Raw genomic sequence first — 16,230 nt, 5'->3', positions numbered from 1 at the left:
CTCTGACACCGGAGAGGTTCCGGTCAGCCGGGGCGTCAAAGGCACATGTCCCTCCAGTTAATCCAACACACCCTTCAGCAGGAGAAAGAATCCCACTCTCAGCTTGAAAAAAGGGGATTCATCCCGGCTGGCGTGGCTCGGTGGTTGAGCATCCACCGCCTATGAACCAGGAGGTCAATGTTCGATTCCGGTCAGGCCACAGGCCCCGGTGTCAGGCTCCATCCCCAGTGTGGGGCGTGCAAGAGGCAGCCGATCGATGATTCTCCCTCATCACTGATGTTTCTCTCCCTCTCCCTTCCTCTCTGAAATCAATAAAAAATATACATTTTTTTAAAAAGCAGAGAAAAGCGAGTCCCTCTCACCTGCCTGGCGCTCCGGTCGTCCTGCTGGAGGCCTTGCTGGAGCGCCATCAGGTCCCAGAAGAGTGACTTGGAGAAGTGGTCCAAGGCGTAGGCCGCCGCCAGGTACGGGAGCAGGCGCCACTGCTGCAGGGAGTCACGGGCGGCGTGAGCCCCTCCCACCCGCGCCCCAGGGCGTGTGGAGGAGGCCTGAGACGGGAGCGGTGAGAGCCGGCCCCCTGGCCCCCCAACGCGTCTCCTGTGTTTCCGAGACACGCAATGGTTCCTCTTCCACCCGACCACCCCCACAGGCACCACGGAGCCGTGTGCAGCCCCGCATGCCCACCCTCCCCGCTGCCCCCACCATGACGCCGGCATAGTGTCCACCACTGGGACCCCGCCACACCGGCCTCCATGCCCAGAGCGCGGGCTGGCCCGTGATGCCTGGTGCTTCGTGAGCCGAGGAGGGAGATGGGGGAACCGAGGCTCACGGAGAGCCAGAGGCCCTCGGAGGCAGGGGGCGGGCTTGGTCACCGGGCACATGCAGAGCCCCGGGGTGGCAGGGCCTGGGGAGGAGCCGGGAAAGGCCTCCACCACCCACCACCGCGGTCAGTGCCCAAATGTCACATGCCCGACACGTGCCACCTGCTGCTTCCGCACCAATGGGTCTAATCCTTACACCCACCAGGAAGAGGGGCTGTCACCAGCTTACAAGTGAGGCACTGGAGCACAGAGAGGTCCAGGGCCTGGCTGAGGGCACACAGCAGTGGGCGCGGACCTGGGTGAGAGCCCAGCACTGTGGCGCAAGGGGGCTCTCACTCACTGAGCCACTCGCTGCCCAGGCGGGCTGATGCGTGGCAACCTCATGGGCCACAGGGGCAGTGGTGGTGGGGAAGGGGCCACGGCAGCAGGGGAGCGAGGCTGCAGGGTTGGGGTGGTGGGGAAGGGGCCACAGCAGCAGGGGAGCGAGGCTGCAGGGTTGGGGTGGTGGGGAAGGGGCCACGGCAGGCACAGGCACTCGCTCGCAGCCACAGTGCAAGAAGCACTCAGAGGCCAGCTGTGAGAGTCACAGCTCCTGGGGCTTCACTCAACACGCTCTGCCTACGTGTGGCTCGGCCCACGCCCCGGGCCAGGCCTCGCTACGACCTCCGACAGGAGTCACCTGCCGTCCTCAGCCCACCCATGAGCTGGGGGCGGTGCTGTGAAGACCAGCACGAGCCCTGGCGAGTGCAGCTCAGGGGCTGGAGCGACGGCCTGCGCCCCGGAGGGTCCTGGGTTCTATTCCAGGTCCAGGGCAGCGACATGGGCTGCAGGTTCGATCCCCCGCCCCGAGGAGGCAAGTGCAGGAGGCAACCGATCAGTGTGTTTCTCTCACATCAATATTTCCCTCTCTCCCTCCTTCCCTCGCCTCCAAAAAAAAAAAGACCGACCCCGAGGAGTGGAAGGCTGTTCACGTGAAAACATGCGTGTCCCCTCTCCAGGTGACCGTCGGCCGCCCGCTCTGCAGACCTGCAGGACGAGGGTCCCTCCCGCTACTCCGAGAGCCGCCCAGCAGACGGCGTGCACACGGGGGCCATTTCTAAGGGTGGATGGATGGCGGGGCCAGCACCTGGGTGTGCAGGCCACCTGCCAAAGCCTGCAGGGCTGCCCAGGGGCGCAGCACACCCGTCTCCCCGGAGCCTCCCAGGGCGCTCCTGCCTGCTTACCGGGGCGTCGCACGGACCCTTTCATTAAAGCCCTTTTACCACCGGCCTCGCCTCCCCGCCTGCCGCCTGCCTCCCTCCGTGGCGACTGCCCGCCCACGGCTCTGGGACCTGCTGGGCAGGTTGGCTCAGCTCCCAGAGAGCAATGACACCCAGTGACACCCAGAGGGAGGCCGACCTGCAGCTGGTACTCGAGCACCGGCACCTCCTCCCCGTCGGCCGGTCCAAACTGGCGCCGGGTGGCGGAGAACCGCAGGGCGATGCACACGGCCAGCTTCAGGTTCACCACGCACATGCCCACGATGAAGACGCGGCCCGCGGACAGGCCGCCCAGCGACGCGCCGAAGCGCTGCCTGCTGTCCTGCGGGGAGAGCGCGGGGCGCGTCAGAGCCACGGCCACCCTCGCGGCCGCGACACGGAGAGGCACACAGACGGGCGCTCCTTCCTCCTCTCAGCGGGCAGGTGGCCGCCGCGAGCCCCGCCCAGGCGCCTGCCGCAGACCTCCAGGCAGGGGGGCCGGGCGCAGGGGCAGGGCCTTGATGACCCTCGTGGGACGGGTGGGGAGGCCCCGGGGCACTCAGCTCCACGAGGAAGGGGGTCCTAGCCAGGGAGTCTGCAGGCTCCCACCCGGGGCGGGGCCACCTGTCAGCTGAGACCAGGCGTGCAGGTGGGGCGACCCCAGATGGACAGCGCTCGGCTGGAGCCCACGTTTTGTTTAAAAATTGCCGGCCTTTGACCCTCAGGCCCCAAACCCCTCTCCCCGCAAGCGACACCCTTTTAAAGTGCACGATGCTCATCCAAGTTCTTTTAAAAGGGACAACCCCTTGGGGGCCCATGTTTCACCTTCGCTTTCAGCTCCGAGCGGAGCACTGTGTCCTACAGGACGTGGGGCACCGAGCCCTGGACACCAGAGAACACTCGCCCCCCTCTGTGGGCCAGGCAGCCTTCACCTCCGGACCTCCCCATCAGGCAGGGCTCCCTGACACCCCGAGGGCTGGCGGGGCAGCGGGGGGAGTGGAGGCAGTGCCCCCGGGGGTGCCTGACCCAAGCACCACCTTCCTTGCTGGTGGCACCGGAACCCAGACCTATGAGATCTGCCACCCACCCCAGCTCCTGTGCCGACGCTGTACCTTGAAGCGGGTGATGTAGGTGCCCTCGGGGGTGACGTCTCCCGTCCGGTTGAGGAGGTCCTGGCGAGGGATCCTGACCTTGTGGAACATGGCGAATCTGTGGGGACGAGGACGGGGGCCACGGGTTACTAGCAGCACCTCCCGACGGCTGCTTCCCCCACCTGCTGTGCCCCGTCTGGTCCCCATCCTCACCTCCACCCCAGCCAGGGCCCTGGCCGGCAGCTCTGCCCTGCTGGACACCACCCTCCTGCCTGCCTGCCTGCAGCAACCGCCCTCGCTCCTGCAGGCCCCGCCCCAGCCTTCCTGGGCGCACAGCAGGGGCCTTGCGGGAGACCTTCGCTCCTACAACCTGGGCACCTAAACCCCCCAAGATGGTGTGAGCCCTTGGAGGGACCCCGCTCTGCACTAAAGGGCCTGGCCCCCTCGAGGCCTGCAGCGGATGGCACTGTGACCCTCAAACCAGCCGGCTCCCCTCCTTCCCAGGAAGCGACAAGGATGCCTGTGGTGGGGTACTCAGCAGGCGGCCAGGCCCCTGCGGGTGACCAGGCTGGGGCCAGCCTCTGTGGGCGCCTCCCGAGGGGGAGAGGAAGGTCAGCGCAGACCAGGCCCTGGGCAGGCCCACGCGGCGCACCGGGGCCCTGCGGGTGAGCCCCAGCACCAGGGCCTTTGTGGGGTGTGCTGACTGGCCGAGGGGGGGGGCCCCAGCCCCCGGAAGGCCTATCGGGGCATCTGATCCGATACCCGGTTTCCAAGGGCAGACTCGGTGCCCACCGAGTGACGCCTGTCGCCAGAAGCCAAGGAAGGCCTTTGCGAGCGGCTGTCAGCTCCTGTTCCCCGTAAGGACGCTGTCCCTTTCTCGCACCCGAGACAGGACCAGTCTGAGCGTGTCTGCAGCACACAGGGTTCGCTCTCCATGGTTTACCGAGAGCACAATTCCTCCCTCTCTGGGCACCTTACTCCACAAGGGCTGTGCCAGGGCCGGCCGGCTGGGGGCCAGCCCGGGGCCAGCCTGCAGGCCGATTCCCAGGGTCCCCAGCGGACACAGGGGTGTGCGTGTGACATGGGGGGAGGGGCGTGTGCTGGGAGCTTGCGGGTGGCGGGCCGGGCTCCCAAGCATTGCACACACCTGCTCCCGGGACCAAGCGCACCCGGCCCCACACGGGACGTCCTTGGCCACTTGCAAGGTGGATCCCCGAGGCCCAGGGCCCAGCACCTCCACGCACCGGGTGAGCAGGTCTCCGCCCAGGCAGGGTCAGAGGCCAGGCTCTCACAGGGAGGGTCTTCATTTTGCTTTTAGTTACTCACCTAAATGTACCCGTACAAGTTCTGTCTATTTTCTAGAGTCATCCCACATCCTCCGATGTTCTTTTTTTTTTTAAATATATTTTATTGATTTTTTACAGAGAGGAAGGGAGAGGGATAGAGAGTTAGAAACATCGATGAGACAAACATCGATCAGCCGCCTCCTGCACACTCCCCACTGGGGATGTGCCCACAACCAAGATACATGCCCCTGACCGGAATCAAACCTGGGACCCTTGAGTCCGCAGGCCAACGCTCTATCCACTGAGCCACACCGGTTAGGGCTTGGGTATTCTTGTGAAATGACCAGCTCTAACCTATATCCCCAAGAGAAAGGATCTCAGACCAAAACCACCAGCACTCAGTTCTAACGCTGACGCAGAATTAGATGACTAGGGCAGGCAGCCCGACACCCCGCCGGGTTCCTGTCCCTGAAACCCGTGCGCCCTCTGCTGGGCGTATGCGCCGCGGCCGGGAAGGAGGAGGGATGTGCCTGGGACCCTGGACAGGTCACTGACCCTTCGAAGGCTGGGGTCGGGGACCACGTACGGCCACTCCCAAGGATGCCCCCTGCTGGGCCCACCCTCCCCCGCCCTGGAGTCCACGCCACGCCGCCCCCACCACCTGGGTCAGTGTGGACACGGGTGGATGCTGAGCTCCAGGTCACTGGCGGGCCCGCGTCTGGGGGAGGCAGGCCCATCACAGCTCGGCGCTGCCCAGCTGAGGGTCCCTCCGTCCCAGCTGCCTTGGTCTGGCCTGGGCCTGAAGGCAAGTTCACTGTTCAGTACTCGGCTCTCTTACACCTCCTAGTGTTGGGAGGCCCTCATGACGTGGCTCTGAGTGTGGAGGGGAGGCGTGTGTCCCTGCTGAGTTACATGGCCCCACGGGAGTGTGGAGGGCATGGGATAGTGCTAAGGGTTCCGCGAAATCACAGGCACGAGCGGCCCCACGGCCTTGGGCTTGGCATGAATCTAACCCCTGAGGCCAGACCGTGGGGAAGAGTGCCTAGACCACCCACAGAGGAGAGCGCGGAGACCACCCACAGAGGAGAGCGCGGAGACCACCCACAGAGGAGAGCGCCCAGACCACCCACAGAGGAGAGCGCCTAGACCACCCACAGAGGAGGGCGCCCAGACCACCCGCAGAGGAGAGCGCGGAGACCACCCACAGAGGAGAGCGCCCAGACCACCCGCAGAGGAGAGCGCGGAGACCACCCACAGAGGAGAGCGCCCAGACCACCCGCAGAGGAGAGCGCCCAGACCACCCACAGAGGAGAGCGCCCAGACCATCCGCAGAGGGGGGCGCCCAGACCACCCGCAGAGGAGAGCGCCCAGACCATCCGCAGAGGGGGGCGCCCAGACCACCCGCAGAGGAGGGCGCCCAGACCACCCGCAGAGGAGAGCGCCCAGACCACCCACAGAGGAGAGCGCCCAGACCACCCACAGAGGGGGGCGCCCAGACCACTCACAGAGGAGAGCGCGGAGACCACCCACAGAGGAGAGCGCCCAGACCATCCGCAGAGGGGGGCGCCCAGACCACCCACAGAGGAGAGCGCCCAGACCACCCACAGAGGAGAGCGCCCAGACCATCCGCAGAGGGGGGCGCCCAGACCACCCACAGAGGAGAGCGCCCAGACCATCCTCAGAGGGGGGCGCCCAGACCACCCGCAGAGGAGGGCGCCCAGACCACCCACAGAGGAGAGCGCCCAGACCACCCACAGAGGAGAGCGCCCAGACCATCCGCAGAGGGGGGCGCCCAGACCACTCACAGAGGAGAGCGCGGAGACCACCCACAGAGGAGAGCGCCCAGACCACCCACAGAGGGGGGCGCCCAGACCACCCACAGAGGAGGGCGCCCAGACCACCCACAGAGGAGGGCGCCCAGACCACCCACAGAGGGGGGCGCCCAGACCACCCACAGAGGAGGGCGCCCAGACCACCCACAGAGGAGAGCGCCCAGACCACCCACAGAGGGGGGCGCCCAGACCACCCACAGAGGAGAGCGCCCAGACCATCCGCAGAGGGGGGCGCCCAGACCACCCACAGAGGAGAGCGCCCAGACCACCCACAGAGGAGAGCGCCCAGACCACCCACAGAGGAAAGCTTGAGCAGAGGAGAGCCGAGACCATGAGGCTGAGGTGCACTTACCCGTTGTCCAGACCGTTCTGCCCGAGCTTCTCCCCTATGTCGCCCACCATCACGCCGGGCATGGGGAGGAGGGTCTTCGGGTCCCGAATCTGCACACAGCACAGAACACAGCACACTGAGCGCACAAAACCCAGAATGAGCCGAAACCGGTTTGGCTCAGTGGATAGAGCGTTGGCCCGCGGACTGAAAGGTCCCAGGTTCGATTCCGGTCAAGGGCATGTACCTGGGTTGCGGGCACATCTCCAGTGGGAGATGTGCAGGAGGCAGCTGATCGATGTTTCTCTCTCATCGATGTTTCTAACTCTCTATCTCTCTCCCTTCCTCTCTGTAAAAAATCAATAAAATATATTTTAAAAAAAAACAAAAAACCCAGAATGAGCGTGTTCAGCCCCGGAGGCCCAGCTCCCAGGGCAGCTGCAGGAGCACAACGCATCCTCTGGGACGGGTGAGCGGGGACTTTGCAGATGCGACAGAGAAGGAGTTCGAGGCGAGATGCCGGGAGCCGGTCCATCCTTGCTGCTTGACACAGTTGCTGCAGGAAAGAAACATCTGCACAGCATGTTTCAAGGGACCTGGCGTATATGGCATACTGTTCTTAATATGTTTGCTCACCTTCTTGGCACTATGTGTTTTAACCAAGGTCACTTCTCCGAGAAAGGTTGTTTCCCCGGGTAGGGATTTTTCCCTGAAGTTATGGAGGGGATAAAACCCCTTAACTAAGTGCCAGGCGGGTAGTTAATCACTTTAACTACAAACAATCACCCTTAAGCTACATAATCTTTACTCCCTGGAATGGAGATAAGAAACGCCCTAACCTTTGCAATAGAAATTGACAGGATTAAAATCAACTGGTATAAAAACAGATGTAACAAGACAATAAACACCAGAACTTGGCTGGAGATCCTGGACAGAACTTGGCTGGAGTTCCTGGCTAGAGATCCTGGCTAGGCTGCTGATCAACTGAACGCTGTCTCCGTGTCATTCCTTCTTCGCCGACTCCGTCCACACCTTTGGGGACCCCTGGACCTGTTGGGGTTGGACCCCAACAGCGAGATCTCCCCGGATTACCCCGGCGGGACCCAAATCCCAGGACAAGTGGCCCAGGAGAGCCAGGAGGACAGGATGCGAGAGGAGACGGAGCAGAGACCTGGGCGATGGGCCGCACCCCGGTACCTCGGGCAGGAACTAGAGCTGGACCAGGCGGGAGGACCCTCCTCCGGAGCCTCCAGCGGGAGCGGCCCGCCCACACCTGGCCTGGGCTCGGGCCTCCGTACTGGGCGTTGGGTTTTGGTCCTGCGGCCACAGCAGAACGAAGCCGGGAGCTGGTCAGCTGCCTGGAGGGCTGGAGGGCCCCATGCTCCCGCCTGAGGTGCAGGCCTTCCTGGCGGTTTTAGTAAAATGACAAAGAGGCTACGACATGTTGCTGTGGGAGAGATGGCCTAACGTTGCTTTTTAAAATATGTATATATTTTTTATTTCAGCGAGGAAGGGAGAGGGAGAGACTCATTGATCGGCTGCCTCCTGCACGCCCCCGACTGGGGACCGAGCCTGCAACCTGGGCATGTATGTGCCCTGACCGGGAGTCGAACTGTGACCTCCTGGTTCAGGGGTTGACGCTCAGCCCCTGCGCCACACTGACCGGGCGCCTAACGTGTTTCTCTGAATCTCTGCTCCCCGACGAGTTCCCAATAAGCAGACCCAGGAAAGGAGACGGAGCAGCAGGCAGTCCTCGCCCGGGAGCCCTGTCTCAGGACACGGAGCTTCATTCTGGGAACCGGGGGGCCGAGTGGTGCCAACCTGGGGGGGGGGTGCCCTAGAGGACACGTTTCGGGGAGACGGGCAGGACTGTGGGGCTCTGAGGCACTAAGTGCTCCTGAGCCGTTCCCTCTAAAACGGGCAATTGCATGTGGTATGAATTTCAGCTCCACCTACCCCCACCCCCACCCCCACCTCCAGCAGGAAGGCTTAACAAAAATGCCAGACTGGGTCTCGGCGGGGCCAGTGGGCATTCCTGGGCATCAGCAGCCCCGGCGGGAAGGCCTGAAGGAGCTTCTGGAAGCCCCGGCTCTGGACCTGCAGCAGCCCCGGGTCGGGGAGCCCCTGCCCGGCCCCCAGTCCCACGGCCACTCCTTGGGCAGTGACTTCCTATTTGTGACCCAACACTCCAGGGGACCCCAGACCTGGCCGGGCCGTCCAGACCTGAGCCACGGGTCAGAGCCGATGCCCACCTGGCCGATGGGATGGAAAGTCCTCCCCCCGCGACCCCGGGGCCCAGGGCTCAGCAGCAGCAGCCGGTCCTCGGGGTGCACGGTCCTTTCTCGGGGATCCCCCTGGGCTGTAGGAGGCTTAGCGGCATCCTCGTCTACACAGGAATGCCGGCAGCACCCGCCCCCGTGGCGAGGACCGCGTCTCCGACAACCCCCCCCCCCGCCCCACGCAGCCCACCTGCACGAGGAAGGGGTGCAGGCCGTGGCACTGGCCCCCCGGCACGTACAGCTGCGCGAACACCACTGCGTGCGTTGCCGTCTTGCCCATGTTGCCGACCCAGAATTTGGCGGCTTCGAAGTCGGGGGAGTGGATGATGAATTCCTGCACGGGAAAGGGTGACGGTCAGCAGCTCGGCTGGAGCAAGGGCGGCTCCTTTCCTCCGAGGGCTCTCGGGTCACACTCTGGGCGGGAGCAGGAACCCAGGGGAGGTGTCCGTTCCCGGGAGGCAGCTGGCTCCTTTCCACAGGGAGCGGACCCCTGGGCCTGACAACTTAAAGGACCTCCCTGCGGAAAACCAGGCCGAAGCCCTGGCTGGTGGCTCGGCTGCTGGGAGCGGCGTCCTGGACAGCAGAAGGTTGTGGGTTCGATTCCCGGTCGGGGCCCTACCTGGGGTTGGGGGCTGGGTCCCCAGTTGGGGCGCATACGGGAGGCAACTGATCGATACTTCTCTCCCACATCAGCGCTCCTCTCCCAGTTCTTTTCTCTCCAAAAGCCAATAAAACATCCTCAGGCCAGGGTTAAAGCAAGAAAGGAAAGGAAACGGTGATCGATATGTCAAACAACACAACCCACGCAAAACCACGCAGCTGGACAACGGGTGGTGAACCCTCAGCGGCGAGGCCTGACCGCCTCCGGGGTGTTACCCGCTCACTCCCCCGTGTCCCTCCTCCCCTCCCCCCACTCCCCCGTGTCCCTCACTGACCTCCAGTCAGTGGTCACCCCTGAGCTCCCCGGGTTGGCGCGGGGGGCGCGTGTGCACTCGGCAGGCTCACGTGTGTGAGGCGGGTCTCGGGGACTGACCGGTGTCACTCCTGACCGCACCACGTGTCAGGCGCCCGAAGCCCAGAGGCAGAGGGGACACAGCACCTACCTCGGTGGCCGGGTCGTAGTGGGCGGTCGTCCGCATGGCCTTGGTGTTACTGCCGTGACTGAGCTCGGTCAGCGCGAAACAGCCGAAGATCTAGCGTGAGGGCGGACACCACGTCAGGTGGGACCCCTTCGCGGTCCCCGGAGGGGCCTGCCCACCGCTCCGTGAGGACGAAGATGGAGGCCCCATCTCCTCTGCCATCTAACCAACCGGTGACCGCACCACGCCCCTCTGCTGTGCTGGCCGCCACGCCGCCCAGACGTGCCAACAGCGGCCCCGCCAAGCTGGCCTGGTGGCAGAGCCGCGCCCGGGCAGCACAAGAAAACGGGGCTTTGCTTTGATAAGAAAAAGCTCACTCCAGCCAGTTCTGCTCAGTGGATAGAGCACTGGCCCTCGGACTGAAGGGTCCAGGGTTCGATTCTGGCTAAGGATGGGTAGCTGGGTTGCAGGCTCGATGGGGCGCATGCAGGAGGCAACCAATTGGTGTCTCTCTGTCTCTTCCTGTCCCTTCCACTCTCCCTAAAAATCCATGTAAAACTATCCTCTGGTGAGGATTAACAAAACAACAAGAAAAAGCTAAATTCATTCAGTGCTGGGCTTGGCAGACCACATCTGTCAAGAGCAGCATTAACTGAGAACAAGATCCCCATCATTGAGCGAGAGTCCCCGCCTCCTCCCCCGGCCCCACCGGCAGCCCTTCCACACACCCCAGAGAACAGGTGAGGGATCGCGGCTCACAACACCCCTTCCCCCAAACTTACCTCCATGTTGAAGATCTTGGGAATGTATTTGAAATGCCTTTCAGAACCAGAGTTGAAAATCGCTGATCCAAACACCTGAAAATATAACATCGCTCCATTAACAGGTGGAAGGTAGAGAATACCGCCGTCCTGGCCGCCCCCCCCCACCCCGCAGCCCTGACAGCTAACTACCATCACGCCAGGCTCCAGGGGGAGGAGACCTGGGCCCCATCCCAAGCAGTCTGTGTAGGTTCAACAGTCACCTGGGACTTTCATGCCTGCAGGACACCCGAGGGACTGTGACGAACAAGGGACAGGACAGGAGGGCGGGGAGGAGGGTGCGTGAGGGCAAAGCGGGCCCTCTTTCCCTCTGACAACAGCGGGCAGACCGTGACTCGCCAAGCGGTGTTTGTTCACTTCGTTTTCATGTTTTGGGTTGTTTGGTGGTGGCTGGTTTCTGCTTGTTGTGTGAGTGTGTGTATGAGTGTGTGTGTGAGTGTGTGTGAATGAGTGTGTGTGTGTGAGTGTGTGTGTGAGTGAGTGTATGTGTGTGCGAGTGAGTGCGAGTGAGTGTGTGTGTGTGTATGAGTGTGTGTGAGTGTGTGTATGAGTGTGTGTGAGTGTGTGTGTGTGTATGAGTGTGTGTGAGTGTGTGTGAGTGTGTGTGAGTGTGTGTGTGTGTATGAGTGTGTGTGTGTATGAGTGTGTGTGAGTGTGTGTGTGTGAGAGTGTGTGAGTGTGTATGAGTGTGTGTGAGTGTGTGTGTGTGTATGAGTGTGTGTGAGTGTGTGTGAGTGTGTGTATGAGTGTGTGTGAGTGTGTGTGTGTATGAGTGTGTGTGTGTGTATGAGTGTGTGTGAGTGTGTGTGTGTGAGAGTGTGTGAGTGTGTATGAGTGTGTGTGAGTGTGTGTGTGTGTATGAGTGTGTGTGAGTGTGTGTATGAGTGTGTGAGTGTGTGTGTGTGTGAGTGTGTGAGTGTGTGTGTGTGAGTGTGTGAGTGTGTGTGAGTGAGTGTGTGTGAGTGTGTGTGTGTGTGAGTGAGTGTATGTGTGTGCGAGTGAGTGTGTGTGTGTATGAGTGTGTGAGTGTGTGTGTGTATGAGTGTGTGAGTGTGTGTGTGTGTGAGTGTGTGAGTGTGTGTGTGTGAGTGTGTGAGTGTGTGTGAGTGAGTGTGTGTGAGTGTGTGTGTGTGTGAGTGAGTGTATGTGTGTGCGAGTGAGTGTGTGTGTGTATGAGTGTGTGTGAGTGTGTGTATGAGTGTGTGAGTGTGTGTGTGTATGAGTGTGTGTGAGTGTGTGTATGAGTGTGTGTGCGTGTGTGTGTGTGTGTGAGAGTGTGTGTGTATGAGTGTGTGTGATTTGTGTGTGTGTTGTATGTGTGTGTGAGTGTGTGTATGAGTGTGTGAGTGTGTGTGTGTGTGAGAGTGTGTGAGTGTGTGTGTGTGAGTGTGTGAGTGTGTGTGAGTGAGTGTGTGGTGAGTGTGTGTGTGTGTGAGAGTGTGTGAGAGTGTGTGTGTGTGAGCAGGTGTGAATGAGTGTGAGTGTGTGTATGTGTGAGTGTGAGTGTGTGTGGGGGGGTGTATGAGTGTGTGTGTGAGTGTGTGTGAATGAGTGTGTGTGTGTGTGTGTGAGTGTGTGTGTGTATGTGAGTGGATGTGAATGTATGTGAGTGTGTGTGTGAGCGGGTGTGAATGAATGTGAGTGTGTGAGTGAGTGTGTGTATGAGTGTGTGTGAATGAGTGTGTGTGTGTATGTATGTGAGTGTGTGTGTGAGTGTGTGTGTGTGTGTGTGTGTAGCCAAAAAGTCCCACAGCTGCTCTTCCCCTGGGGCTTTGGCCTCTGGGGAACCGGGTGGTCTCAAGGACTCTGTGCAAGTTCACAGAAAGGCGAAACATCGGACTCCTCGCCGAGCAGAGAACATGGGCCCGCACACTCCCACCTCCGCTTGTTTCCTGCGTGAGTCTTAGAAGTCTCTAAGCAAGAGTCCCCCGAATGCCTAAATCCCAGGAAACTTTAGACGCCAGTAAACACTGACACCCCCACCACCCAGGCCAGCGTCGACACCCCACAGGCTGCAGCCCAGTTCCTGCGACGAGCGTCCCGCATGGCCCTGGCCCCGGGCGACCTCATGGGCCACCTCGCGGCCCCGCCTCTCCGCGCGCCTACTCACAAACACGTGCAGGAAGGCCTTGGTGGCCAGGGACCAGTCGTACATGCCCAGGCAGGTGACCAGCGCCAGGATCCGCGGCGGGCTCTGCAGCAGGGTGTCGGTGCGCAGGCAGTCCAGCTGGAAGACGCGCCGGCAGCGCAGGAAGGTCAGCTCCCGCAGCTTGTCCACCGAGAGGCTGCGGCCCGGCCGGGCGAACAGGGGGTCGCTCTCCAAGGCCGAGAAGATGGACTTCTGGAAGGGAGGCACGGGAAAGGATGTGGAGGCCCGGGCGCCGTCCCACTGTGCTCCCCCTTCGACGGTTTTTCTTGAGGCCGAGGAACACACATCCGGCCCAGAAACACCGGCTGGAGGTGAAAGTCCTCCCCGGGGAGCTCAACAGTCTGCGTCCATTCCTGGGGCCTCGGCCACTCCGGAGGCCCCCCAGCGAGGAGTCAGCCTGGGCTGCAGCCCGAGACAGCACACCTCACGGCGGGACATGAGGCCCAGGGAAGCCTCGTGGCTGTAGGGTATAAAGCCCCCTCTTTACCAGCGACCTGGGACGCCACCAGACGCCCTGTGGGTCAGCCCGGCCATCGCCGCACCCCCTGTGGTCAGCCCAGCACCCCCTGTGGTCAGCGCAGCACCCCCTGTGGTCAGCCCAGCACCCCCTGTGGTCAGCGCAGCACCCCCTGTGGTCAGCCCAGCCATGGCCCACAGCCACAGTCTCACCTTCAGGCGCAGCATGTCCTCGCCTTCCAAGAACAGCGCCAGCTCCTTCCAGTCGAAGGAGGCGCGGGCGCGGTAGGCATGCAGGGGCCCCCTGGGGAGATCGGGGAGCAGGGCCTCCTCGCTTCCTTCCACACTGGGTGCCATCGCTCCCCGTCAGCCTGCGCAGCAATCACAGCCTGAGTCGGCGAGCTGGTCTCTGTTCGCGCACCTCGAGCAACTGTGTACGCGCAATGCGTTACCAATGAGAGCCAGACTCCAAAGGGCCAAGGAGAACAGACACGCTTAGCGCTAAAGTCCATTTTCCCCAAACAGAGGGGGAGGCAGAGCTCCCTGAACCAACAAAGGTGGCAAGGGGGCGGAGGGAGCAAAGGGCAGCCCTGGGTCTGGGTGGTGCCAATGTCAGCAGGCCGTGGTCCCCATGCCAGAGGGCTCCCAAATCCTCCCCATCACTGGCAGCTTCCTGGCCACCCACCCTCTCAGGGAGGCCCTTGAACTTGGCATGTCCAACACTGAGCGCCCCTCAGCCCTGACCAGCCTGTCCCGCAGGCCGTTCCACAACCCAGCTGCCATCCGGGAACCCCCTCTTCCTCGGGCCCCGAAGCCCCACACTCCCCTCTTTAACGCCTTCTGAACCTTCCACGACTCCCCACTCCTATTAAATGGAACCTAATAACCCCCGATTATTGGGCAACCCCTGCAGCCAGTGGATGTCTCAACCGTGTGGCAACACCAAGGACTCACGGTGCTCTCATTTCTGCATGACGAAACTGACGCCTGTTAAGGGTGAAATCAGCCCTGGCCAATGTTGCTCGGTAGTTAGAGCATTGGCCTGCGCAATGAAGCAAGGGTCCCGGGTTCGATTCCTGGCTGAGGGCCTGTACCTCAGTTGCAGGTTCCCCAGCCCTGGTGGCGCTATGTGGGAGGAAACCCCGATCCATGTGTCTCACATCCATGTTTCTGTTTCAGGGTTTCTCTCTCTGCCCTCCCCCCACCTCCACTCTTTCTAGAAATAATTGTAAAAAATATCCTTGGGCCCTAACCGGTTTGCTCGGTGGACAGAGCGTCGACCTGTGGACTGAAGGGACCCAGGTTCGATTCCGGTCCGGGGCATGTACCTGGGTTGCGGGCACATCCCCAGTAGGGGGTGTGCAGGAGGCAGCTGATCGATGTTTCTCTCTCATCGATGTTTCTAATTCTCCATCCTTCTCCCTTCCTCTTTGTAAAAAACAACAACAACAACAAAAACACAATAAAATATATTTTAAAAAATATAGCCTTGGGTAGGGATTCAAACAAAAAAGAGAGTGAGATTGTTGTCCAAGGTCTTGCAGCTGTTGTCAGGCACATCCTGCCCCAGTCCCAGGACCTTAAGCAATCAGCGAGTCCCCGATGGCCTCTGTCCCTGAGGTCACTGTCATTACTGCCGCCCAGAAGGGTTCCACACGGCCTGGCCTCAGAGCTCGCCAGCTGGGTGAAGTCGCCTGTTCAGTCTGCAAGTCCCCGCCTCCCTGTGCCTCAGGCCTGGTGTGGGCCTCGGGGCTGGTCTGGAGTCTAGTCCTCCAGGTCCTCGGGTGACTCACTTCCCTCGGGCTGTCTCATTAGGAGGGTGGCTGGATGCGCAGAAACAGTGTAACTCTGGTTGACATTAGCCCCCAAGACAGCTGTTTCCTGGTACTTCCGCTTGCTTAAGGCAGGACCTGTCCGGCCAGCCAGCGTGGTTAAGTGAGGACTCGCTGTACTAGTCGGTGTCCCGGCTGCTGCCATTGGCAGGGGGCACTTGGGGCCGTGCCCAGCATGGAACTGTGGCCTCCATCTCCTCGCCCTGCCGACCTTCCTCTCTGCAGAGGAAGAGGTGACTCTCAAATGCAGATCTGATCCTCCCCCCTCTAGGTGACAGCTGTCCCGTGACCTAGGGGACTATAGTCTGAATTCTTCAAAAAGTCCCGCAGGTTTGCCCTCCTTGCCTCCTGTGCGCCCCGCAATTTCGCGATGGCCAATGGCCGGGCGTGCAAAGCACCCCCAGCCCGGGTGCCCCGGACCTTTGCATGTGTCGTCCCCACGCCCCCTCGCCCCCAGGCAGACGCGGACTCGACCTGCGGATCTCACCGATCACTCCAGTTCGAAGGGTCCGCGCATCGATCAGCGCACGCAGCCCGCGCTCAATGCACGTCCTTGGGGCGTAGGCGTCACAGGGAGTGCCAAGCACGCAGCTGCGACCGGCTGGGCTGTCAGGCCCGCACCGCCTCGCGGCCACCGTCCGACCCTGGCGTCACCGCGCCGCCCCGCCCACCCCCGTCGCCCGGGAAACGCTGAACGCGTCGGAGCACCCTGCCCACCGCGGCCGCCTGGGATGCACGCGCTGGAGCCGAACCTTTCCTGGACTCGCCCGGGTGCTCTTCCCACGGGGCCCCCTTCCCTGTTCTAGAACGTTGTCTGGAGTTAGGGTCTTTGCAGAAGAAGAGACAGAGAAACAAGGAAAGGCCATGCGACCGTGGAGGCAGACATCGGAGTTTTGTGGCCACAGCCAAGGAAAGCTGATGATTGATGGCGACCACCAGAAGCAGAGAGGCAAGGAGCCCTAGGACTGGGAGAGAATAGCTTGTTGTTATGGTAACTTATGGCCGCCCTAGAAAACTC

At 61.9% G+C, this 16,230-nt stretch overlaps 1 protein-coding gene across 4 annotated transcripts in view; it reads right to left on the bottom strand.

Moving 5' to 3' along the window:
• ACOX3 (acyl-CoA oxidase 3, pristanoyl) overlaps positions 1–15,833 on the bottom strand; it is a 31,903-nt gene extending 16,070 nt beyond the window's left edge. The window contains exons 1-10 of one of the 4 annotated variants that reach the window (XM_036327796.1): positions 15,700–15,833; positions 13,594–13,810; positions 12,886–13,116; positions 10,737–10,811; positions 9,979–10,068; positions 9,066–9,209; positions 6,621–6,709; positions 3,172–3,268; positions 2,220–2,402; positions 363–485 (exon numbers count right to left, since the gene is read on the bottom strand). In XM_036327796.1, coding sequence (XP_036183689.1) covers positions 363–485; positions 2,220–2,402; positions 3,172–3,268; positions 6,621–6,709; positions 9,066–9,209; positions 9,979–10,068; positions 10,737–10,811; positions 12,886–13,116; positions 13,594–13,737 — 1,176 coding nt within the window. In that variant the 5' untranslated portion in view covers positions 13,738–13,810; positions 15,700–15,833. Of the gene's footprint in view, positions 1–362; positions 486–2,219; positions 2,403–3,171; positions 3,269–6,620; positions 6,710–9,065; positions 9,210–9,978; positions 10,069–10,736; positions 10,812–12,885; positions 13,117–13,593; positions 13,811–15,686 lie in introns of all 4 variants that reach the window. The other 3 variants (XM_036327804.1, XM_036327811.1, XM_036327819.1) reach the window with 3 other exon arrangements.
• Between the last annotated feature and the right edge of the window lie 397 nt (positions 15,834–16,230).

The sequence above is a fragment of the Myotis myotis genome, unplaced genomic scaffold (genome assembly GCF_014108235.1).
Source record: "Myotis myotis isolate mMyoMyo1 unplaced genomic scaffold, mMyoMyo1.p scaffold_m19_p_1, whole genome shotgun sequence".
Taxonomy (NCBI): domain Eukaryota; kingdom Metazoa; phylum Chordata; class Mammalia; order Chiroptera; family Vespertilionidae; genus Myotis; species Myotis myotis.
The sequence above is the reverse complement of the archived record's forward strand: the minus strand, read 5'-3'. Positions and strand labels throughout refer to the sequence as shown.